The sequence below is a fragment of the Oncorhynchus tshawytscha genome, linkage group LG22 (genome assembly GCF_018296145.1).
Source record: "Oncorhynchus tshawytscha isolate Ot180627B linkage group LG22, Otsh_v2.0, whole genome shotgun sequence".
Classification (NCBI taxonomy): Eukaryota; Metazoa; Chordata; class Actinopteri; order Salmoniformes; family Salmonidae; genus Oncorhynchus; species Oncorhynchus tshawytscha.
The window spans coordinates 2436834-2462637 of record NC_056450.1 but is presented as its reverse complement, the minus strand read 5'-3'; the positions used below and the strand labels follow the sequence as shown (position 1 = coordinate 2462637).

General features: G+C 42.9%; 1 protein-coding gene across 2 annotated transcripts in view; it reads right to left on the bottom strand.

Annotated features, from left to right (window-relative positions):
* Nucleotides 1-25804, bottom strand: part of LOC112221585 (phosphatidylinositol 3,4,5-trisphosphate-dependent Rac exchanger 1 protein) — a 135755-nt gene that overhangs the window by 23866 nt on the left and 86085 nt on the right. For both annotated transcript variants that reach the window (XR_006079618.1, XM_024383734.2), the window contains exons 16-25: nt 23864-24009; nt 11755-11847; nt 10380-10528; nt 8312-8397; nt 6999-7138; nt 5265-5379; nt 4934-5118; nt 3534-3695; nt 3098-3308; nt 463-742 (exon numbers count right to left, since the gene is read on the bottom strand). Coding sequence is in view for 1 of the 2 variants with exons in the window: in XM_024383734.2 (XP_024239502.1) it covers nt 463-742; nt 3098-3308; nt 3534-3695; nt 4934-5118; nt 5265-5379; nt 6999-7138; nt 8312-8397; nt 10380-10528; nt 11755-11847; nt 23864-24009 (1567 nt within the window). In the remaining variant the exon portion in view is untranslated. The remainder of the gene's footprint in view (nt 1-462; nt 743-3097; nt 3309-3533; nt 3696-4933; nt 5119-5264; nt 5380-6998; nt 7139-8311; nt 8398-10379; nt 10529-11754; nt 11848-23863; nt 24010-25804) is intronic.

Below are 25804 nucleotides of genomic sequence, written 5' to 3'. Positions count from 1 at the left end.
AACAAGAAAAACAGGAAGCCGGACAAACAGGGCCAGGCCTCAGAAGACTGCCTGGGGACAACGGTTCCATAATATCTTGGCCTTTCATTTTCATGCAGAATAATAACACCCTTGATAAATACTGAGCTACATTATATTGTATGCAAAAAAAAAGAGAAATTATATATAAACAATAACCCCAAGCACACATCAAAATCCACAAAGAATTGATTAATTGGGCAAAAAAAATCTACATTTTGCAATGGCCATCTCAGTCTCAGGACTTGAATCACATTGGCAACCTGTGGTTTATAGAGTTATTTTTACTCGTCTTTATCAAGTGTGTAAACATTTTTGGAACCCCACTGTATATTTGGCCACATTAAATGAGCTCGCGGAACATGTCTGGCTCGAGGGCCACCGGATTGAGATCCCTGACGTACAGTAGGTACTTGGCAAGGATTTTCATATATGTGTACTTACACGTCTATCTGGGTGACATACTGCCTCATCTCTTGCACGGCGATGTTCAGGCGGTTGTAGAGGCAGATGTAGGCTTCCTGGATCTCCATGTCCTCCTGTTTGAGCAGGAAGCTGAGGCCATTCCCCCGGTTGGCTTGCTGCATCCTGTCTGGGATGCCCTCTCCAGAGCCCTCGATGTCCTCCTCACCATCCCCTTCCTCCCCGAGATCGCTGCAGCTGTAAGACGGGGCACCCATGCTAGTCACACAGTGTTGGGTGTGAGACATGCGAGACAGGTTAGCTGTGGGGGGAGAGAAAATAAATAGATGAATAAATAGGAGGTAAAGAAAAGTAAAGGAAGTGAAAGAGTATTAAAATAAGTGTCTACGTCTTTCAAATTTTTGATCAGAAAAGCTGCACGTCACATCGTGATGTCAGAAAGGGAGAGGTAAAAATAGTTCTATGTACATTCTACTGCCTTGAGAGTCATGAAAAAAATGCCTAGAACATGATAAAAACACAGTGAATAATCATGTCTAATTCACAATTCTACTTCCTGATCTAGATGCCTATGGGTGTAATGTTAGCTCATAATAGCACAGGCTATGATTAAGTCGAGGAACTGAGGAGAGAGGAAGGTTGAAGCAATACTAACAATGCTAATCTTCCAGTCAGACATCTGGCTGTCTGTCTGTTGCAGCTTCCTCTGTCTCTTCCCGTCTTGGTGTTTCTCTGAGCCGTGTCAGAGCAGCCCGTGTGACGGGCCGAAAGGCAGGCTACCAAAACCGCAGAGACCGACAAAACACAGACAGGACAAGATGGGCCCATAGAGATACATAAATGTTCCATTTCATTCTGAGGATGGGCCCAAGGACTACACCTGTAAAATATCTCTCTCGACGACTCTCTCTCTCCGCTCTGTTTCTCTCCCTCTTCTCTGTCCTTCCCTCTCTCTTTCCCTGTCCATCTAAACAGTAAAGTAATCCAATGATCACCTTCTCTCCCCTCACTTTCTGAAGAATATTCCACCCCTGGTGTCTTAGAGGGACCGCTTTGATGACATTCACCAACACCCACAGAGAGGATGGATAAACATTTCAGAGTGGGGGTCGCCTGAGGCTAATGGTTGTTTAATGGGAAACCAATGGAGACGATTAGAGTGGTGGGATTACAACTACCGCAAATGTACTGTGGGAGTTGTCACTATATGCGGCTAAAGGCTAATTAACTCAGTTTGTTTCATCACAAGAGCTTAAAGTCATTTGTACTGTGGGATTTAATTGATCAAAGATGGTATTTAGTTGAAATTATCTCTTTGTTTTAAGCTTTAAGGTGGATTATAGGCTAGCTCTGCACAATGTTGTAAAGGGGATCTTGGCTATTGTTGGCAAAACTCAACTGGGACTAGAATTCCACAAAATAACAGAACTGATGCATTTACGCAACTCTACAGAGTTGGTATAGAGCTGTGTAGTATGTGTGCTGCTGTACTGTTGTTCTATTTGTAATCTAAAGTTATGTGTGCGTATGAGTGTGTACTATATGTGTGTGCATGTACAGTACAGTGGCAGTCGGTGCTGTTTAAGATGAGGGAGGGCAAATCTTTTTTTATGAGCATGGCCTTATTTCTGTTACAGCATATTGGAAGACTGTCGTATTCCATTCATCCAGCTTAATGTAACACTGATAGGTTTAGGCTACTACATGATACCCAAATGTTCCCTATATCCATCATGCGGTTGGCTACAAACTAGCCTATGAATTAAAGTTTTCAACGTATGTGCCCAGGTCGAGAGAAATTTGAGTCATCAAGGTGACAGACATTGACACATTCAATACCGCCTTGCACAATCTTACCTGCATCTAGCAGATCTAGGGTGTAATCATTGGTCCAACCGTTGCAAACAAGATTTTCTATTGGACAGTTACACCAGCGGGCCCCAGTGGCAATAAATGAATACAACCAAAAGCTTTCCTAGGAAGAGTTCCAGTGTTGGATAGCCATAGCCAGCTAGCTAACATAGCATTCGTCTCTGTTTGAGTAGGCTGGACTATCAAGCTGAATTCACCAGCTAAGTACGTGTAAAACATTCTCTCACTCTTACTATGCTTGACAATATGGAGAGTGGTACTCAGTAATGTGTTGGATTGGCCCCCAAACATAACACTTTGTATTCAGGACAACAAATGAATTGCTTTGCCACATTTTTTTGCAGTATTACTTTAGTGCCTTGTTGCAAACAGGATGCATGTTTTGTAATATTCTCCAATCACAGCCATTAAACTCTGTACCTGTTCAAAAGTTCTTCCTCTCTGGCAACTGCATCTTTGTAGTGACTGGGTTTATTGACACACCATCCAAAGTGTAATTAATAACTTCACCATTCTTAAAGGGATATTCAATGTCTTCTTTCTACCAATAGTGCCCTTCCTTGCAAGGCATTGGAAAACCTCCCTGGTCTTTGTGGTCAATGAGGCAAAATTTCAAAAATCCATGCAACTTATTATGTGACTTGTTAAGCACATTTTTACTCCTGAACTTATTTAGGCTTGCCTTAACCAAGGGGTTGAATAGTTATTGACTCAAGACATTTCAGCTTTTAATTTGTAATTAATTAGCACGCACACACACGTCTGCATTATCTTCTCACCCCACCTTGGTTGGGGTCCAGGCCGTAGAAGGAGTTCTTGCGTCCGAAGCGGAAGCTGAAGGCCCTGCCGGACACCATGGTGGTCTTGGGGTGGGACACCTGCATCAGGTTGACGTGGCAGTTGGTGGGCACAAAGTCCATGCAACCCAGTGGGTGGGTCAGTACGCCTGCCTGCTTGAATGTGGGGCACGCCTTTCTCCTCAGCTCCTGGGCAAACTGAAAACCACAGCTAATGAAAAACTGTATATTTACCGCCATCACATAATGATGGATCAATAGTCGCTGCTGATCTGAGTGTCTGTGTGTGGCGGGGGAGGGGGAGAGAGAAGGAGAGAAAGAAGAGGGAGAAAGAGAGAGAGAGAGAGAGAGAACTTGAAGACATTTGTAGCTGCTCTTGCACTACAAAAGGGGCTATGATGAGGGATCCTGTAGATCCTGTACCTGCTGGTATCTGCTGATTCGCCGGCGGATGCTCTCCAGCTTGGTATCACAGATGTTCCTGAACTCAAATTGGGGCATGGACATCACGCGGTCACTCTGCGAGATCAGCTGGCTGCAGTTACGCACAAAATGACTGTCGTCTCTTGCAAAGGCCTCCAGGATCTGACAGGGCAGAGTGTATGTTTTAAATCCCTTTGGGTTCACGTCTTCAAGTTCAAGTTATTTGAAATGATTTTTTGCATGGAGAGAAGAGCATGAAGCAACCTGGGAACCATTCACTCCTATTGTTCTCATCATAAATGCTAAATGGTAGAAATCATGGCTGTGGTTATGCAATAAGAATAAAACCAAAGTGTTTATGCTAATGCTAGTAGACTACAACGGACATTTCCTGTTCCTTGACGGCCAAAGAAGGCTTCAGGCAACAGTGACTATCTGCATTGACCCGTCCATTTTACAGTGCCTTGCGAAAGTATTCGGCCCCCTTGAACTTTGCGACCTTTTGCCACATTTCAGGCTTCAAACATAAAGATATAAAACTGTATTTTTTTGTGAAGAATCAACAACAAGTGGGACACAATCATGAAGTGGAACGACATTTATTGGATATTTCAAACTTTTTTAACAAATCAAAAACTGAAAAATTGGGCGTGCAAAATTATTCAGCCCCTTTACTTTTAGTGCAGCAAACTCTCTCCAGAAGTTCAGTGAGGATCTCTGAATGATCCAATGTTGACCTAAATGACTAATGATGATAAATACAATCCACCTGTGTGTAATCAAGTCTCAAATGCACCTAATCAAATGCACCTGCACTGTGATAGTCTCAGAGGTCCGTTAAAAGCGCAGAGAGCATCATGAAGAACAAGGAACACACCAGGCAGGTCCGAGATACTGTTGTGAAGAAGTTTAAAGCCGGATTTGGATACAAAAAGATTTCCCAAGCTTTAAACATCCCAAGGAGCCTACCTGGTTACATTCTTAAAATAAAGTGGTGATTCTAACTGACCTAAAACAGGTGATTTTTACTAGGATTAAATGTCAGGAATTGTGAAAAACTGAGTTGAAATGTATTTGGCTAAGGTGTATGTAAACTTCCGACTTCAACTGTACATATCTAGCCCTGCCACTCCAGTATCCCTGCACTTGATAAATATGGTGTTTGCACTGACCCTGTATATAGGTTTCTTACCGATTCGTGTTCTTCCTATTTCTAGTGTTTTTGTTCTACTTAAAAAATATATATACTGCATTGTTGGGAAAGAGCAAGAAAGAAAAGCATGTCACTGTGCTAGCGCACATCACAATAAAAACATGAAACTAAACCACATACTACTGCTAGCATGATAAGCGTAGTGTTGGCATGCTAATACTACAAAAACAGTGGACATGTGCTGTACCTTCGCAGTAAGGCTGAAGCAGCCCTTGGGCTCCACCATCTTCTCCAGGACGTGGCACTTGATGCCGGCTGTACTGACATACTCGTACACCACGCCGTGCTCCAGGTGCACGTTGTCCACCGTCATGCTCACCAGGGGCACCGTGTCATCAGACAGAGACAGCTGGCTCAGGCCCCCCCTGTAGTCTGGATCGGACAAAGAGACACTTTTGAGTACCTACTTTCATGTACACAGCTGTTAGCAGACAGACACAATCTCACCATAGAAGTGTAAGGTACCTGATCCGTTCCCAATCTCTCTCTCACACACACGGTGAGGTGGTGTACAGTACCTGTTCCGTTCCTGCCGTGCTCCTCATCTATGTCTGAGCATTTCTCTTCTGTGCAGGCCTTGAACGAGCCCCCCTCCTCCTCCACGTCCTCAAACGTACGGTACACCCACTGACACTGACAGGACACATGGAGGACACACCAGGGTCAAACGCTGGTGTGTTTGTGTCTCTAGGTGTATAATATGCGTGCATACATTCAAGTGTGTGTCTAGGTTTCTGTGCAAGAGTGTGCTTGGAATCACATGTGCTTCTCTGGCAGTTAAAGAAGTTGTGTGTGAATGAAGTAAAAGAGACATTAGGATGTGCGCCAAACAGAGTTAAGCCAGGTTAAACATCAACAAAGCAGGGGATTGGACAGGAGGAGCCAGGTTAAACATCAACAAAGCAGGGGATTGGACAGGAGAAGCCAGGTTAAACATCAACAAAGCAGGGGATTGGACAGGAGGAGCCAGGGTAAACATCAACAAAGCAGGGGATTGAACAGGAGGAGCCAGGGTAAACAACAAAGCAGGGGATTGGACAGGAGGAGCCAGGGTAAACATCAACAAAGCAGGGGATTGGACAAGAGGAGAGGAGCCAGAGTAAACATCAACAAAGGAGCTTCTAATAAAAGCACTCCATAGCAGAGGTGTGTACGAGTCAGACTCGAGTCACAAATATGATGACTTGCAACTCGACTTTCACCAATGACTCGTGACTTAACTTGGACATGAGCCTTTTGACTCGACCTGACTTGATACCCTCCCCAAGCCCAAATATATAAAAATATGCTATTAAAAAAAAGTGTGCAGCGCATCAACTCTTCATTCATCAGTGCGGGAACGTGATCATTTCACCCAAGATTGAGCTACGACTGGCTAGGCAGTTGGTAGCCTAAATCCTGCCTGATGTTCCTAAATCAAGGTTGGGCGATTGAGGTTATACGATTGTGTACAAGCATACATCACCTGATTTCGCCCCATAGCGAACCTCGATAGTCGATCACAATTGGGGGGGGGTCTTTCTCATGGCTACCCATGTATTTCCATAGAAATATAACATTTATTTGTTATACTCGAAACTCAAAGTTTAGGACTTGAGACTTGACACTTATCGGTCTTGACTTGGGACTTGCCTGTCTTGACTTTGGACTGGACTAGGGACCTGAGTGCTAAGACTTGAGACTTACTTGTGACTTGTAAAACAATGACTTGGTCTCACCTCTGCTCCATAGTATACCCTGCACTGTTCCAAGCCGATAAAGCCAAAATATTTGTCACAGTAGGAAAATATAAACAAGGGGAAAAGTAGGTATATTGGCAGTTCACTGTAAACAATAGAAGAGTGAAATTGAGGATGAAGAAGAACCCTGGTTGTGATGCATTAAACCAGTCAAACCCTTGCATGTGACGCTGTAGAAGGGAACACACTACAATAGTTTGATTGAAACACATCTTGACACTGGTAGAAAAGTCACAATGGTACATTAGGCTAATGCCATCATGGTTGAATCTCTGATCATGTATGTTTCCCTAATATTGTGCGTAAAGTACTAAAACAATGTTTGTCGTCAAATGTCTTTCTTAAAAAAAGAGACTCTCCCTATGTATTTGAATGCTTTGTTGACAGACAGTAAGAATCAGAGGGGGATGAGACAGGAATTGAACCCTGTTTTCCCAGTAGGGAGTCCCATGTATGTATGGATCCGGTAGTGATACCGCTGGACCACAGCTCTGCACACAAACTATGTCTCACCATGTCGGGATGATCCTGCTGGTCGTGGTGGGAGGTGAAGTGCTCCAGGACCTCCTGGTAGTCGCTATGGTTCATGTTGTTGCCATTCACCTTCCGGATGCACTGACCTGGCTGGAGGCCTGCCACCGCCGCCTCTGACCCTATAATCAAGCAGGGGTCAAAGTGGGCAGGGACACAGTTCTTATGTGTAATCCTGTAACCACCGATGTCACAGAATGTATGCATGTTGAATGAGTGTTTTTCTATAATAACAGCATGTGTACAATGTATCCTTATCTGGTCCATTCTGTACATATTTAGCTAATTCTATTTTATTTGGAGATCCCATCTGTTTTTATCATCATCAGAGAATAAGGCATGTCCAAGACCATCTGCTCATCTCAGAAGTAGATAGGGGTGTGGCTTAGGTGGTAAAGCATGGCATTAGCAATACCAGGGTTTTGGGTTCAATTCCTGGGACCACTGATACATAAAATGTAAGCACACATGACTGTATGTCGCTTTGGATAAAAGCATCTGCTACATGGCAAATATTATTAGAAAGCTATGTGTTTAATAATAATTAAAGTTCCTATATTGTTTTGGTCCTCAAATAAGTTGTCTGTTAACACTTTAGCTTTGCCCTAAAATACGAACAGATCTCCTGTCCCGTTTAAAACAGGCCGAGCATAATTTCCCCAGTGATCCACCTCACACTAAGCACACGACTCCATAACTTCAGTTAAGCAGCCCACCCAAGCCAACCAAATCCCAGCCGTCAACCAGGATCCTGATTTAGGAGAAGAGAGAGGGAGCTGGGGAGTATGATATCATTCAGAAACTCCTATGAGGCCAGTAGCTGAAAGGAGCCTGCGTGTGTCTGTTCAGATCAGAGTGTATGAGCTCCCTCTGACATAATAAAAGAGAAGCAAGACGCCGGGTCGTGACTCCTTCTCCCTCAATGCAGCAGAAAATAGGCGGTCATGTTTCCTCCTTCCTTATCCAACTGTTTTACACATTTGGACCAATCCCTTGCTCGTGACTCAGTTGTAAATCTGTGTTTTTTCTTTCCTTTTTAAACGTACTTTGACCATAGCCTGGCCAACATGTGGTCTTAAAGAGCAGCGCCTCAAGAAACTGGAACTGAAGTTAACAGGTGCATGGCTGGCAGGTAACGGCTCATCCTATAATTTAATGATGATTAAGGAAGCCCCCCGTACCTTTCCCAATCAGAAGAGTTGGGTTAAATGCGGAAGACACATTTCAGTTCAAGGCATTCAGTTGTACAACTGACTAGGTATCCCCTTTTCCCAATCAGAGAGGTTGTTACTCACCTTTCCTTACTGCGTGTACATGAGGTGGGGCAGAGCCACTGAGTTTGAAGGACAGGGCATAGGGAGTGTCTGGAATCTTCACAATCCTATAACAACGAGAGTGTGTGTGTGTGTAGGTCAGTAGAGGCTCCTCAGAGGAGGAAGGGGAGGACCAGCGCCAGTGAATTTAAAACAATAGTGAAACATTAAAAAAGTTTATAAAAAAACTTTTTAGATAAAACTATACTTAATATATTCACATCACCAAATATTTGATTAAAACACACTGTTCTGCAATGATGGTCTACAGTAGCATCATGTTGTAGCTGGAGGACAGCTAGTTTCCATCCTCCTCTGCGTACATTGACTTCAATACAAAACCTAGGAGGCCCGTCTTTCTCACCCCCCCTTTTCCATAGACTTCCACAGTAATTATGACATCAAAGCTCTTGCAGCATGAACCGACATGTTGTCCATCCAATCAAAGGATCAGAAAATTAATCTAGTCCTGAAAGCATAAGCTACAGTTAACTAGCACTGCAGTGCATAAAATGTGGTTAGTAATTGACTCAAAGAGAGAGAAAGTGGGCAGAACTGAAAAATCGTGTGCGAGCAAAGAGGCATACAAACCTGACTCAGTTACACCAGCTCTGTCAGAAGGGATGGGCCAAAATTCACCCAACTTATTGTGGGAAGCTTATGGAAGGCTTCCTGAAACTTTTGACCCAAGTTAAACAATTTAAAGGCAATGCTACCAAATACTAATTGAGTGTATGTAAACTTCTGACCAACTGGGAATGTGATGAAAGAAATAAAAGCTGAAATAAATAATTCTCTACTATTTTTCTGACATTTCACATTCTTAAAATAAAGTGGCGATCCTAACTGACCTAAAACAGGGAATTTTTACTAGGATTAAATGTCAGGAATGGTGAAAAACTGAGTTTAAATGTAGTTGGCTAAGGTGTATGTAAACTTCCAACTTCAATTGTACTTCGTACCCTTGCACATTGACTCGATACTGGTACCCCGTGTATATATATATATATATATATATATATATGCAAGTTGTGCCTCCCTCATCTACAGAAATAGCACTACAGCACTGCAAGTAAGGTCTGTGGTAGGTCTGTAGCCGGTGGTGTGTGTGTGCTGCATGTGTTCCCCGCTCGCTTCAGGCATCTGAGCAGAAGCCAAAATGCAACCTTCCTGTGCGAACAGGGTAAATAAAGGATATTGAATGACAGCACCATGAACACCTCCGTTCACCCAGAGACTTGGTGCTGCCATTTTGATCTGCAGCTGACCACGTTTTAGCCTTCTCCATTTACATTGTCATAGTTTACACACGGATTAGCCTACACTGGAATTCATTCAAATCCATGCACCATTTATGCAATAAACAGACTTATATTTAGGCGCTTTATTTTTGGGGGTGCAATTCAGAAGGCTATATGGGTCTGCTAATGGAGAACTAGTAAAGGCCCAGTGCACTGCTTTTGTGAAGCATTATTTGTCCCGATACTAGAAAATTGCCCATATGCGTTACGATACTCGTTTTCTCTGATTACTCGACACACCCTTGCATGTGATCAGGTGTGTATTCATTCCACCGATTCTGTTGAAAAACGTTTCTTAAACAGAAGCAAACAGAACAAAAACAGGGATAAACATACCTGTTCAATAGAAACTCGTTTGCAACTGTTGGACTAATGACTACACCCTAGATCAGCTAGATGCAGGTAAGAGTGTGCAAGGCGGTATTGAATGTGTCAAAGTCTGTCACCTTGACTCAAATTTCTCTCTACCTGTTCACCTACATTGTTAACTTTCATTCACAGGCTATTTTGTAGCCAACCGCATGATGGATATAGGAACAATTTGAGTATCACGAAGTAGCCTAAACCTATCGGTGTTACATTAAGCTGGATGAATGGAATACGACAGTCTTCCAATATGCTGTAATAGAAATAAGGCCATGCTCATAAAAAAATAATCGTCCTCCCTCATCTTAAACAGCACCGACTGCCACTAGTGTAGGTGTGTGGAGGATACTTGTCTGTGTGTATACACATGCCTGTGTACTCACTCCTTGGCCTTGGTGTTGACCAGCAGGCGTAAGGAGCGGCGGATGCAGAAGGCCTGGCTGATCATGGTCTCCACCTCCTGGAAGGGCCTGAGAAACACCAGGTCCTCGTTGATGGTGAAGATCTTCCTGCCCTCCTGCAGCCCCGCCATCTGGAGGGGAGGATGGAGAGAGAGACAACAACGGCGGAACATCAGGGTAGGTTGTCTCTTCATTTATGGTATGTCAGTGTCCATTTTGTTTTTCAGATGTAAAATAGTGTGAACAATTTTCGACCAGATTTCACTTATAAAACCTGGATAAGTGATGGAAATAGCATAAAAATAACATCTAAATGATCAAAAACACAGCTCTTCCCACGGCAGCCTTTATATCCTCTCTGGCTAGCCCAGGACACAGGGACCAGATCCACCAGTATGACACTTGGCTTTGGTTGTCTGGGGGGCTGGCTCTGGAGGACAGCCCAGAACAGGAAGGCACAGTGGCCCACTGAGTGAGTGAGTGTGCCTGCGTGCGTTTTCACATTTGTGTGTTCAGTATTCTCCCCGCAACACTCCCGGAGTCCCTGGCTCTCCCAGGTTTTTCCCCCCCCACTGGGCCCTGGGAATCAGCTGAGCCTCATTCACAACGCACACACACAGACGGACTCATTGTTTGGGCAGTCTCGGATACACACGCTCTGTGTCAGCCAGGGCCCAACTACACTGGCACTGTCTGAAGCAGAGGAGGGGAGGAATAGAAGGGGGATGAGGAGGAGTGAGATGGAATGGAAATGAGAGGGAGGAAAAATAGTGTAGAGGACACAGAGGGAGTGTGAGAGGTTCATTTTAGGAACTAAGGATGATGGTACAACTGTAGGCCTTAGGGCGGGAGGAGTGAGTTGGAGTGGGCAGGCAGCGAGGGAGGGGAGTAAGATATTAAGGAACACTGAGAGACAGTTAGGGAAGGAGTGCTGTAAGACTGTGTTTACCAATCCCTTCCTCAGGGATCCCCAGTCGTTGCACATATGCTCTGATCCAACTAGTCAACAAGACCTTGAGGAGTTGATTCAGAAAGAGAGTAGATATAAGGATGTCCTCCAGCTTCAGACAGAAACACGTATGCACTGAACAACCCCCTCCCACACACACCACACACACACACACACAGCTGAGATGGCAGTGGGGAGAATGTGAGCAGGCATGTCTAATAGCTCTGATCCTCACACTGAGAATAAAGTCCCCATGCGGAGAGAGACAGCACCACCACTGTCTCACACACTGGGACTAACGGGCTCTGTCAGTAAGGAGGAGGAAGCATAGGTGGGGTGTGTGTGTCGTCATCTATGTGTGTGTGTCTTTTTTTTTTCTCTTTGTGTGTGTGTTTATAGACTCCTCACCTCAGCGTGAGAGCCCCTGGTGACAGACCTCACCACGATGGCCTTGTTCTTCTCCTCAATCTCAAAGCCGTAGTCTTCTTCCTCCGGGTGGATCTATGGGGAGACAAAAAAACATCAACAAAGGAGCTTAGAAGGCAATGACCGACATTCATTCATGCATCAGAACAACGAACCAACAAAATCAGGACATTTTATCTGGCACTCTCTGTGTAGTCAATAACAAATGAATGACACAATGGCAATGACAGACCTGCGTAAAATACGTACATCACATTTCACGGGAGACGTTAATTGCAAGGTGGGGGTTATTTCCCTTCTGTATAGTTGTAATAAGATGGCTATCGCTAACGCCCGTCTGAGGAGACTGATAACAGGAGAATGGCTAAAACAATGGGCTCTGCAGCGTCAAAGAGCTGTGTGTGTGTGTGTTGGGGTCCATCACTTCAATCATGGCTGGAAGGACTAGGAAGGATTAGCATTTGAGCTAATCATTGGGGATGGGGCATCATGTCTACTTCCTACTTTGTTCTTCTGAAGAAACACTAGGGAAAGCTAATGCGTTAATGTTAGCCTGGCAATGTAACTCCAGTTTCCAGCCCTTTTCTTAAGGGGTTAAGGGGATTCGAAATTCCTCTCATTCTTCCAGCACCTGTTGGTAAATGTGACAATTCTGATATTTTGTGTGTTTTTTTAACACTTATCTACATAATGTCTCCACCATTTCCTATTATCGAAAACAGCTTCTGGACATCAGAATGCGATCACTAACCTCGATCTGGATGACAATTTCTACGTAAACAAGTCGGCAGCTGTGGACGTTCAGCTTACTCCATACCAGGCCCTAATGCCCCAGACTCGAAAGAGGAAGCGACAATGCAAAAGAGGCAGACGAGCCAGTACCCTGACGAGACAACGTTGGTGAGCAAATAAACCGCCTCTACCTTCCTTTCTATTGGAGAACATAGTCACTAGAGAAGGAACCGGAGGAGCTCCGTTTGAGACTATCCTATCAATGGGACCTGAAGAACTGTAAAGTTTCTCGTAGTCGTGGCTGAACAAGGACAATGCACATCTCATTGATGGTATGGATATGGATAATACATCTGGATAATACATCTTTAAGACTGAACAGCAGCCTCGGGTTAGACGAACGGAGGAGGGTTGTGTTTATTTCTTAACAACAGCAGGTGCAACGATTTCTAATGTTAAAAACATTCTCAAGTTCTTGCTCGCTTGAGTTAGAATAGCTCATGATAGGCTGCAGACCATACTATTAACTTCTTGGTGACAGGGGGCAGTATTTTCACATCCAGATGAAATGCATGCCCAAATTCAACTGCCTGCTACTCATCTCCAGAAGATAAGATATGCATATTATTAGTAGATTTGGATAGCAGGCGAAACCCAGAGGACCATTCAGATTGTATTTTCGAGGTCACTCTTTTCAATGTGATTTCATTGGGAATCCAGATTTCTAAGGGACCTTCTTGCAGTTCATATCGCTTCCACTGGATGTCAACAGTCTTTAGAAATTGGTTGAGGTTTTTACTTTGTGTAATGAAGAAGTACGGCCATCTTGAACAAGGGTCACTTGAAGTGTACTGTTAGATAGAGGTGCGTGACCAGAAAGCATGCTACAGTTTGTTTGACTCCTGTATTGAACACAGATCATCCCGTCTTCAATTTGATCAATTATTTACATTACAAAATACCTAAAGTTGTATTACAAAAGTAGTTTGAAATGTTTTGGCAAAGTTTACAGGTAACTTTTGAGATATTTTGTAGTCATGTTGCTCAAGTTGGAACCGGTGTTTTTCTGGATCAAACGCGCCAAATAAATTGACATTTTGGGTATATATATCGACGGAATTAATCGAACAAAAGGACCATTTGTGATGTTTATGGGACATATTGGAGTGCCAACAAAAGAAGCTCGTCAAAGCTAAGGCATGAATTATATTTTTATTTCTGCGTTTTGTAAAGCGCCTGCAGGGTTGAAATTTACAGAGGTGCTATCCTCAGATAATAGCATGGTTTGCTTTCACTGAAATGCCTTTTTGAAATCTGACATGTTGGCTGGATTTACAACAAGTGTAGCTTTAATTTGCTATCTTGCATGTGTGATTTATATAGTAATTTAATTGAATTTGGTGCTCTGCATTTTCCCTGGCTTTTGGCCAGGTGGGACGCTAGCGTACCACATATCCCAGAGAGGTTAAGCAATATATCTTTCATAGCTGTCTATTTACCACGACACTAACCGGTTCTGGCACTAAGACCGCACTCAACAAGCTGTATAGGCAAACAAGAAAATACATATCTCATGGCCAGTCATTTTAATGCAGGGAAACTGAAATAAGTTTGACCTCATATTTACCAGGTCACCTGTGCAACAAGAGGCAATAAAACTCTAGACTACCTTTACTCCACATACAGAAACACATAGAAGGCTTGCCCTCCATTTGGCAAATCTGACCATAATGCTATATTTTGATTAATGCATACAAGCAAAAACTCAAAACAGGAAGCAATGGATGCTCCAAAGCAACAGGATGCTCAATATGGAAATGGTCAGATAAAGTAGATGCTAATCTACAGGACAGCTTCACTAGCACAGACTGGAATATGTTCCAGGATTCATCAGCTAACATTCACCACATCAGTTCCGGCTTCATTAACTTCACTCGGGTAGGGGGCAGCATTCGGAAGATTGGATGAAAAGCGTACCCATAATAAACTGCCTGCTCCTCAGGCCCAGATGCTAGGATATGCATATAATTAGTAGATTTGGATAGAAAACACTCTAAAGTTTCCAAAACTGTTCAAATAATGTCTGAGTATAACAGAACTGATATGGCAGGCGAAAACCTGAGGAAAATCCATCCAGGAAGTACTATTATTTTGAAAGGCTGTTTTTCCATTGAAAGCCTATCTACCATACAAAGACTTAGGACCCAGTTCACAATCTCTATGGCTTCCTCTACATGTGGCCAGTCTTTAGGCATTGTTTCAGGCTTTTACTCTGAAAAATTAGGGAGATACAGCACTTTCAATGAGTGGGCAGTGGAAATTTCCAGACATGAGCCAAGCACGTGATCGGGAGCGCGCATTTCATGTTTACCTTTTCTATTGATGAAGCTTTTGTCCAGTTGAAATATTATTGTCTGGATGTTGAGGGTGCGCATTGTGCCTTTGGATTACTGAACTAAAACGCACCAACAAAACTGCGGTTTTTGGACATAAAGTTTAACTTTATTGAACAAAACACACATTTATTGTGTAACATGAAGTCCTGTGAGTACCATCTGATGAAGATCAAAGGTTAGTGATGAATTTAAATCGCTATTTCTGACTTTTGTGAGCCCTCTCCTTGGCTGGAAAATGTCTGTATGGTTTTCTGTGACTAGGCGCTGATCTAACATAATTGCGGTGTGCTTTCACCGTAAAGCCTTTTTGAAATCGGACACTGTGGTTGGATTTACAAGAAGTTTATCTTTAAAATGGTGTATAATACTTGTATGTTTGAGGAATTTTAATTATGGGATTTCTGTTTTGAATTTGGCACCCTGCAATTTCACTTGCTGTTGTCGAGGTGGGACGCTACCGTCCCACTGGTGCCAGACAGGTTAATAAGTGCATTAATGATCTTATCCCCACAATGACCGTACGTACATATCTCAACCAGAAGACATGAATTAGAGGCAACATCCGCTATGAGCTAAAGCTGCAGCTTTCAAGGAGCAGGACACCAATCCGGAAGCTTATAAGAAATCCACTATGACCTCCGACGAGCCATCAAACAGGCTAAACATCAAAATAGGACTAAGATCCTTGCAAACTATCACAGATTTACAATGGAAACCCAACCACCCAGTGATGTGACCCTATCAGATGAGCTAAATGCCTTTTATGCTCACTTCGAGGCAAGCAACACTGAACCATGCATAAGAATACCAGCTGTTCCGGATGATTGTGTGATCTCGCTCTCTGTAGCCAATGTGATTAAGACTTTTAAACAGGTTAACATTCACAAGGCCTCGGAGACTGACGGATTACCAGGACGCGTACTCAGAGCATGCGCTGACCAGCTGGCAAGTGTCTTCACTGACATTTTCAACCTCTCCCTGACCCAGTCTGTAATACCTATATGTTTCAAGCACACCACCATAGTCCCTGTGCACAAGAATGCCAAGTGGACCTTTCAAAATTACTATAGTCCTGTAGTACTCAAATTGGTAGCCATGAAATGTTTTGAAACGCTGGTCATGGCTTACATAAACACCATCATCCCAGACACAGTCCAATTTGCATACCACCCCATCAAAACAAATCCAATTTTATTGGTCATATACACATATTTAGCAGATGTTACTGCAGGTGTAGCGCAATGCTTGTTTTCGCTACACCTGTAATGCAACAGATCTACAGATGACGCAATCTCGATTGCCCTTTTCCACCTGGACAAGAGGAATACCTATGTGAGAATGCTGTTCATTGTCTACAGCTCAACATTGAACACCATAGTGCCCTTAAAGCTCACCACTAAGCTCAGGACCCTGCAACTGAACACTATCTGCACACTGAACACTATCTGCTCTATCTGCAACTGGATCCTGGAATTCCTGAATGGCCGCCCCCAGGTGGTGAGGTTAGGAACACATCCGCCACGCTGACCCTCAACACGGGCACCCCTCAGGTATGCATGTTCAGTCCCCTCCTGTAATACCTGTTCACCCATGACTGCGTGGCCGCGCACGACTCCAACACCATCAATAAGTTTGCTGACAACACGACGGTGGTAGGCCTGATCACAGATGATGATAAGACTATATTGAGGAGGTCAGTGACAACAACCTCTCCCTCAACATAACCTAGACAAAAGGAGCTGATAGTGGACTACAGGAAACGCAGCCCTGAGCATGCCCCCATCCAAATCGACAGGGCTTTAGTGGAGCAGGTCGAGAGCTTCAAGTTCCTCAGTATCCACATCACTAAGGAATTAGCATGGTCCACACACACACACCAACACAGTTGTGAAGAGGGCACGACAATGCCTCTTCCCCCTCAGGAGGATGAAAAGATTTGGAATGGGCTCGCAGATCCTCAAAATGTTCTACAGCTGCACCATTGAGAGCTTCTTGACTGGCTGCCTCACCGCTTGGTATGACAACTGCTCGGCATCCAACCGCAAGGTGCTACAGAGGGTAGTGTGTGCAGCCCAGTACATCACTGGGGCTGAGCTTCCTGCCATCCAGGACCTCTATACAAGGTAGTGTCAGAAGAGTCACTATAAATTGTAAAATACTCGAGCTCAGGCTCTGTCGCAGCCGGCCGCAACCGGGAGGTCCATGGGGCGACTCACAATTGGCCTAGCATCGTCTGGGTTAGGGAGGGTTTGGCCGGCAGGAATATTCTTGACTCCTGTGGCGGGCCGGGCGCAGTGCACGCTGACCAGGTCGCTAGGTGTACAGTGTTTGCCCGAACCATTGGTGCAGCTGGCTTCCGGGTTGGATGAGCTCTGTGTTAAGAAGCAATGCGGCTTGGTTGGGTTATGTTTTGGAGGACGCATGGCTCTCGACCTTTGCCTCTCCCGAGTCCGTAAAAGGGTTGTAGCGATGAGACGACAGTAACTACTAACAATAGGGTAACATGATATTGGGGAGAAAAAAAGGGAGAAAAATAATTAAAAAAAATAAATATTTATTTTTTTAATTGTCAAATACTCCAGAGATCGTACTTTTTGGGGAAATGTCCTCTGGTCGGATGAAACAAAAATAGAACTGTTTGGCCATAATGACCATTGTTATGTTTGGAGGAAAAAGGGAGAGGCTTGCAAGCCGAAGACCACCATCCTAACCGTGAAGCACGTGGGTGGCAGCATCATGTTGTGGGGGTGCTTTTCTGCAGGAGGGACTGGTGCACTTCACAAAATAGAAGGCATCATGAGGATGTACAATTATGTGTATCTATTGAAGCAGCATCTCAAGACATCAGTCAGGAAGTTAAATCTTGGTCGCAAATGGGTCTTCAAAATGGACAATGACACCAAGCATACTTCCAAAGTTGTGGCAAAATAGCTTAAGGACAACAAAGTCAAGATATTGGAGTGGCCATCAAAGCCCTGACCTCAATCCTATAGAAAATTTGTCGGCAGAACTGAAAAAGTGTGTGCGAGCAAGGAGGCCTACAAACCTGACTCAGTTACACCAGCTCTGTCAGGAGGAATGGGCCAAAATTCACCCAATTTATTGTAGGAAGCTTGTGGAAGGCTACCCAAAACATTTGACCCAAGTTAAACAATTTAAAGGCAATGCTACCAAATGCTAATTGAGTGTATGTAAATTTCTGACCCACTGGGAATATGATGAAAGAAATAAAAGCTTAAATAAATCACTACTATTATTCTGACATTTCACATTCTTAAAATAAAGTGGTGATCCTAACTGACCTAAGTCAGGGAATTCTTACAAGGATTAAATGTCAGGAATTGTGAAAAACTGAGTTTAAATGTATTTGGCTAAGGTGTGTGTAAACTTCCGACTTCAACTGTACTTCGTACCCCTGCACATTGACTCGATACTGGTATCCCGTATATATATAGGGAAGTTGTCGTTACTCATAGTGTATTCATTATTCTTTTTAATTTTCTCTCTGCATTTGTTGGGAAGGCCCCATAAGTAAGCATTCCACTGTTAGTGACAACATTTTATTTGAATCAGATTTGATTGGATAGGAGAGCCATTCGTAATTACCATCTTCACACACAGTTGGGGGGTTAATTCAATTCTAAGTGCGGCTCACGCATGGAAACACGTAACGTTACGGCTCCTCTCTTGGAACATCTTTCTGAAATTACCCCTGTGGAGAAAATAATTATATCCATTTCAACTGAACTCATGAGCGTTTGTGGGTGTTGATATTTGATTTTCCTTATATATTGTAGAATATATTTATATCTTATCCGTTTTATCGAACTAATGTTGTCAAATGTTCGGTTTGAATATGAGCAAACTGTCAAGTGTATGTCTCCTCAAAAGCGACTGAACTCATTAGTTTGAATTGTTCTTCCTGATGCTCGCATCCTATGAGACTTCCTTATACACACCGAAACACACATTGCTGATTTCCCAAAGACATCTGCCATTAATGGATCAGTTGGACTTCAAAGCCCTGTCTCATCTTCAAAGGAGATGTTTTGAGCTGCATCAGACACTGAGGGGATGAGATGTCTCCAAGTGCTCTCTGATACCCACAGCCAGATGTGGTTAAAGTCATCACACAAACATACGCACGCACACACACACTTGGGCCTTGCAGAGTGAAGGACATGGCTGTTTCTGATCATGCCCAGACTTCTGGGGAAGTCAAAAACCTGTTCCTCTAAATACCACTGTGTGACAGCCTATTGTTACAGCAGCGGACAAACCATTCAATGAATTACTGACTGGTAACAATGTACAGTGCTGTTACGTTCACACAAGTGTATGTGCTCATTTATGTGTGTGTACATTTGTGTGTGTGTGTGCGTTCATGTGCGTGTGTTTGTACATTCATGTGTACGTTCAAGTGTGTGTGTGTACGTGTACGTTCAAGTGTGTTTGTGTGTGTGTGTGCACGTTCAAGTGTGTGTGTGCGCGTTCATGTGTGTGTGTGTGTGTTCGCGTTTGTGTGTGTTCGCGTTTGTGTGTGTGTTCGCGTTCATGTGTGTGTGTGTGTGTGTGTGTGTGTGCGTTCATGTGTGTGTGCGTTCGTGTGTGTGAACGTTCGTGTGTGTGTGCGCGTTCGTGTGTGTGTGTGCGTTCATGTGTGTGTGTGTGTACGTTCATTTGTGTGTACGTTCAAGTGTGTGTGTGTGTGCGTTTGTGTGCGTTCATGTGGGTGTGTACGTTCGTGTGTGCATTCTTGTGTGTTTGTGTGAGTGTGTGTGTACATTCATGTGTGTGTGTGTACGTTCAGTGTGTGTACATTCATGTGCTTGCGTGTGTGTGTACGTTCATGTGCTTGCGTGTGTGTGTACGTTCATGCGTGTGTGTGTACATTCATGCGTGTGTGTGTGTGTACATTCATGTGTGTGTGTGTACATTCATGTGTGTGTGTGTGTTCATGTGTGTGTGTACATTCATGTATGTGTGTGTGTGTACGTTCGTGTGTGCATTCGTGTGTTTGTGTGAGTGTGTGTGTACATTCATGTGTGTGTACGTTCAGTGTGTGTACATTCATGTGTGTGTGTGTGTGTGTGTACATTCATGTGTGTGTGTGTACATTCATGTGTGTGTGTGTGTGTACATTCATGTGTGTGTGTGTGTGTGTGTGTGTGTGTGTGTTGTGTGTGTGTGTGTGTGTACATTCATGTGTGTGTGTGTGTGTGTACATTCATGTGTGTGTGTGTACATTCATGTGTGTGTGTGTACATTCATGTATGTGTGTGTGTACATTCATGTATGTGTGTGTGTGTGTGCGTTCATGTGTGTGTGTACGTTCGTGTGTGCATTCGTGTGTTTGTGTGAGTGTGTGTGTACATTCATGTGTGTGTACGTTCAGTGTGTGTACATTCATGTGTGTGTGTGTGTGTGTGTACATTGTGTGTGTACATTCATGTGCTTGCGTGTGTGTGCGTTCATGCATGTGTGTGTGCGTTCATGTGTGTGTGTGTGTGTGTGTACATTCATGTGTGAGTACGTTCATGTGTGTACGTTCATGTGCTTGCGTGTGAGTGCATTCATGCGTGTGTGTTCGTGTATGTGTCTGTGTGCGTGAGTTCATGTGTGTGTGTGTACGTTCATATGTGTACGTGTGTGTGTACGTTCATGTGCTTGCGTGTGTGTGCGTTCATGCGCGTGTGGGTACGTTCATGTGCTTGCGTGTGAGTGCATTCATGTGTGTGCGTGCGTGCGTTCGTGTGTGTGTGTACGTTCATGTGTGTGTGTGTGTACATTCATGTGTGTGTGTGTGTGTGTACATTCATGTGTGTGTGTGTGTACATTCATGTGTGTGTGTGTGTGTGTGTATTCATGTGTGTGTGTGTGTACATTCATGTTTGTGTGTGTGTGTACATTCATGTGTGTGTGTGTACATTCGTGTGTGTGTGTGTGTGTGTACATTCATGTGTGTGTGTGTACATTCGTGTGTGTGTGTGTGTACATTTGTGTGTGTGTGTGTGTACATTCGTGTGTGTGTGTGTGTGTGTACATTCATGTGTGTGTGTGTACATTTGTGTGTGTGTGTGTGTGTGTGTATACATTCATGTGTGTGTGTGTGTGTGTGTGTACATTCATGTGTGTGTGTGTGTGTGTGTGTGTGTGTGTGTGTGTGTGTGTGTGTGTGTGTGTGTACATTCATGTGTGTGTGTGTGTGTGTGTGTGTACATTCATGTGTGTGTGTGTGTGTGTGTGTACATTCATGTGTGTGTGTGTGTGTGTGTGTACATTCATGTGTGTGTGTGTGTGTGTGTACATTCATGTGTGTGTGTGTGTACATTCATGTGTGTGTGTGTGTGTGTGTGTACATTCATGTGTGTGTACGTTCATGTGTGTACGTGTGTGTACGTGCATGTGTGTGTGTTCATGTGTGTGCGTGTACGTGTACGTGTGTGTGTACGTGTGCGTGCGTTCATGTGTGTCTTTGTGCGTGTAAGTGTGCATGTGTGTGCGTTCATGTGTGTCTGTGTGCGTGTACGTGTAAGTGTACGTGTACGTGTGCGTGTGCGTGTGTTCATGTGTGTGTGTGTGTGTGCATTCATGTGTGCGTGTACGTGTGCGTGCGTTCATGTGTGTGTGTGTGCATTCATGTGTGTGGGGATACATTCTTGTGTGTGTATTTGTGTACATTGTTGTGTGTGTAGAGTGGTTCCTCCTTTAAAAGTTGTGTCATACTGCAGCAGCAGCATTCAATAGCACGTTATTTAATTGTCAGACATTTTTACGTTAATGCAAGTTAGTGCTAGTATGACCACCAGAGGGCAACTTTGAGAAGCATTTGACATTCTTCTATTGGCTGTACTAATTTAAAACCTTTTTTGGAATAACGGTGTACATGGGACTGACTTTAAGAAATTTGGCTTAATTAATTGAATTTATATTATGGTGTTTCTATTCTGAGAAAAATGAAACCCTCAGTGTTGGAATGGAAAATATTGCGCTGTACAACGTGACGGTCGGGAGTGGGCTACAGCATAAGAGGATTGGAGGATTCTAAATTAATATCCAAGGGGCATAACATTTCCACACCCTAATTGTAGTGTAACCAATACTCATTTTGTCTATGGTAGGCCTACAGTATGTCTAAAAATAAAAAAAATTCAATGACATAACTCTCCACCAATAATTACATTTAGAGGATTGGAGGATTCTAAATGAATCTCTAATGGCCATTTTCCGTTAGATATTCTCACAGATCCTAAGGGGCTTTAATATAATTCTAAATTAATTAATAATAATTTTTAAAAAATCGCTTTGTTAAAAAAGTAACGATATTTGAGATAATTTAGTTTTCAAAAAAACAACAGTGAGCGATTGTAATCTGAATAAAGGCCTAAATATAGCCCTGCTAATAGCCATAATGATGCTGTACGTGACCATGTGTGTTTGAAAGAGTATTTGAGTAACCAGCAATTTGTTTGCCTTCATTAGACAACTTTGTTCCAATAATTATGTAAATCAGTGATATCTATTCCCATGGTAATTCGTTATGATCCATAACTAAAATCAACATCTGCATTTTGAAAGAGTATTTTTAATCATTATTTTATTAACGAAAGCATAAAGATGCTGATGAAGAAATACAGTACTGTACAGTATATGCTTTTACATTTGGATAATAAAGCAATAAAGAAGATAAGCCACCTGCATTTGTTTATTAGGTTACTGTGCAGTGTGACATGTAAACATAGCCTACAATACATACTATAGTAAACATGGAAATGCAGGCACGCAGGACACCAGGATTCAATTCCCCAACGTGGAGGAAGGGGTAGGCTGTCCTTGTTAAAAGGAATTTGTTCTTAACAGATTCCATGTGTTATTTCATAGTTGTGACGTCTTCACTATTATTCTACAATGTAGAAAAGAGTAAAGATAAAGACAAATCCTGGAATGAGTAGGTGTGTTCAAACTTGACACTGGTACTTGCTTATTTAATTAGATTAATATAATGGTTTCTCTATTCCAAGAAAAAACTAAAAGCCCTCTGGGTTTCCATTAGGATGGAATGGACAATATGGCGCTGCACAACGTGACGGTCGGCAGTACAGTACTGGCATATTTAGCTTAAGAATCCTGATGTCATGCGGGCAAGGCACGCGGAAGACCGGGGTTCAATTCCCCGACGGGGAATGGATCCATAACTAAATAAACATTGGCATATTGAAAGAGTATTTTTATCATTATTTTATTAATGAAAGCATAAAGATGCTATTAGTTACATTGTTTTAGTTTGAACGTGCAGACTGATACTAAGAACAGAACAGCGGGAACATTTCCCTAGTCAGCGCCATTATTAGCGCAATGCCCCTTAAATATTTTGAAGAGGATTTTGTTTTCAAATAATGTAAAATGAGCGAGAAAAAGGACATTCTTGAACATGGGGTGAGCCATTGTTACTAATGTGTAAATTAAGCCAATTTGTTATTCTGAATGATTTATTTCTGATTTTAGGGGGAGAAAAAAAAAAAACTACAGTCATCTCATGGGTCTCCCAGTAAAGGCCAGCACAGGTATTGAACCAGCATCCGTAGCAACACAGCTTGCACTGCTATGCTGTCTTTTAGCCCATTGCGCCACTCAGGCGCTGTACAACGAGTGGCCTACAGTAATACAGTAAGAGCAAAATAATCCTAACATAAAATAAAATAATGAAAACCTTAGTGTAACAGTTTTAGTAAGTAATACTGAAGTTGTGCACAATTATCAGTTTCTAATTAGGTTTAAGTCACCCATTTATTGTCAGTTAGAGACACAGTAGGACACAAGAGCATAATCAGTACTCTAACTCCCCCTTGTGGTGGTCTGGAGCAATGAAGTGTCAGGATACCATACTAAACCACAAGTTACCTCTAAATCCCGCAGCGTAAGCTCGCAACTTTTAAAGGAGGAACCACTGTAATTACACTCACCACTAGGGACTTGACCAGGATGTTCTCGATGAGCTTAAAGTCGTTGCGCTGCAGCTGCTTGCTCTTGGAGTTGGTACCCTCCATCTCCTCGTCGGCGTAGAAACGAAAGAACTGCGACTCGTCTTTGAACTCGGTCTTCTCCAGAACTGTGACAAAGAGTTGAACTGAAGATAAATGTGGTTCACTTGAATACATCTTTAACCGGAGTCTGCGTCTGAAAAGGAACGTCACCCTGTTCCCTAGGTTGTATTTGTATTTATTATGGATTCCCAAGGCAGCAGCTACTCTTCCTGGGGTCCGGCAAATTTAAGGTAGTTATACAATTTAGAAAACATTCCAATACATTCATTACAAAATTCACAACACACCAGGTATGTGCCCTCAGGCTCATACTCCACTACCACATATCGACAACACAAAATCCATGTGCACGTGTGTGTATAGTGCGCATGTTATAATGTATGTGTATGCATGTGTCTGTGCCTATGCTTGTGTTGCTTCACAGTCCCCGCTGTTCTATAAGGTGTATTTTTATCTGTTAATTTTTTATTTATTCTACTGCTTGCATCAGTTACCTGATGTGGAATAGCGTTCCATGTAGTCATGGCTACATGTAGTACTGTGCACCTCCCATAGTCTGTTCTGGACTTGGGGACTGTGAAGAGACCTCTGGTGGCGTGTCTTGTGGGGTATGCATGGGTGTCTGAATGGGTGTCTGAGCTGACAGACATTTAAGATATATTTAGGATATGGCAAATATGAGTGGCAATATTTTCCGCCATTGTCCTCAGTAATTTTCCATCCAAGTTGTCAGACCCTGGTGGCTTGTCATTGTTGATAGACAACAAATTCTTGTCTTGTCTTGTCTTTCATAATTTGGTCAGATATACTTGTATGTGTAGTGTAAGCGTTTGTTGCTGGCATGTCAAGCCTAAATTTGCTAATCTTGCCAATGAAAAAATTATTTAAGTTGTAGCAATATCAGTTGGTTTTGTAAAGAATGAGCCACCTGGTTCAATGAATGTTGGAGCTCAGTTGACCCATTTTCCCCAAATGTCATTGAAGGTGCTCCAAAGCTTTTTACTATCATTCCTTATGTAATGTATCTAAATTTCATAGTGTAGAGTCTTCTTTTTATTTAGTTTAGTCACATGATCTCAATTTGCAGTACGTTATCCAATCGTTTGTGCAGCCAGACTTTACTTGCCATTCCTTTTGCCTCATTCCTTTCAACCATACCATTTTTCGATTCCTCATCAATCCACAGGGATTTAACAGTTTTTACAGTCATTTTCTTAATGGCTGCATGCTTACTAGTAATTGGGATAAGCAATTTAATAAATGTGTCAAGTTTAGTGTCTGGCTGCTCCTCATTATACACCACGGACCAACAAATATTCTTTACATCAACATATGAATCACTGCAAAACTTATTGTATGACCTCATAAACTATATTAGGCCCAGCCTTTGGAACTTTGGTTTTCCTAGATGGTTACTATATTGTGATCACTACATACGATTAATCTGGATACTGCTTTTAAGCACATTTCTGCAGCATTAGTAAAGATGTTATCAATACATGTTGATGATTTCAATCCAGTGCTGTTTGTATCCTGCGCGACCCGGGCTGGAAAAATTCTGAATCAATGCTACTCTAATTCCCGCAATGCATACAAAGCCCTCCCTCGCCCTCATTTCAGCAAATCTGACTACGATTCAATTTTGTTGCTCCCAGCCTATAGACAGAAACTAAAACAGGAAACGCCCATGCTTGGATCTGTTCAACGCTGGTCTGATTCCACGCTTCAAAATTGCTTCGATCACGTGGACTGAGATATGTTCCGGATAGCATCGAACAACAACATTGATTTATACACTGATTCAGTGAGCGAGTTTATTAGCAATTGCATCAGTGATTTTGTACCCACGGTGACTTAAAA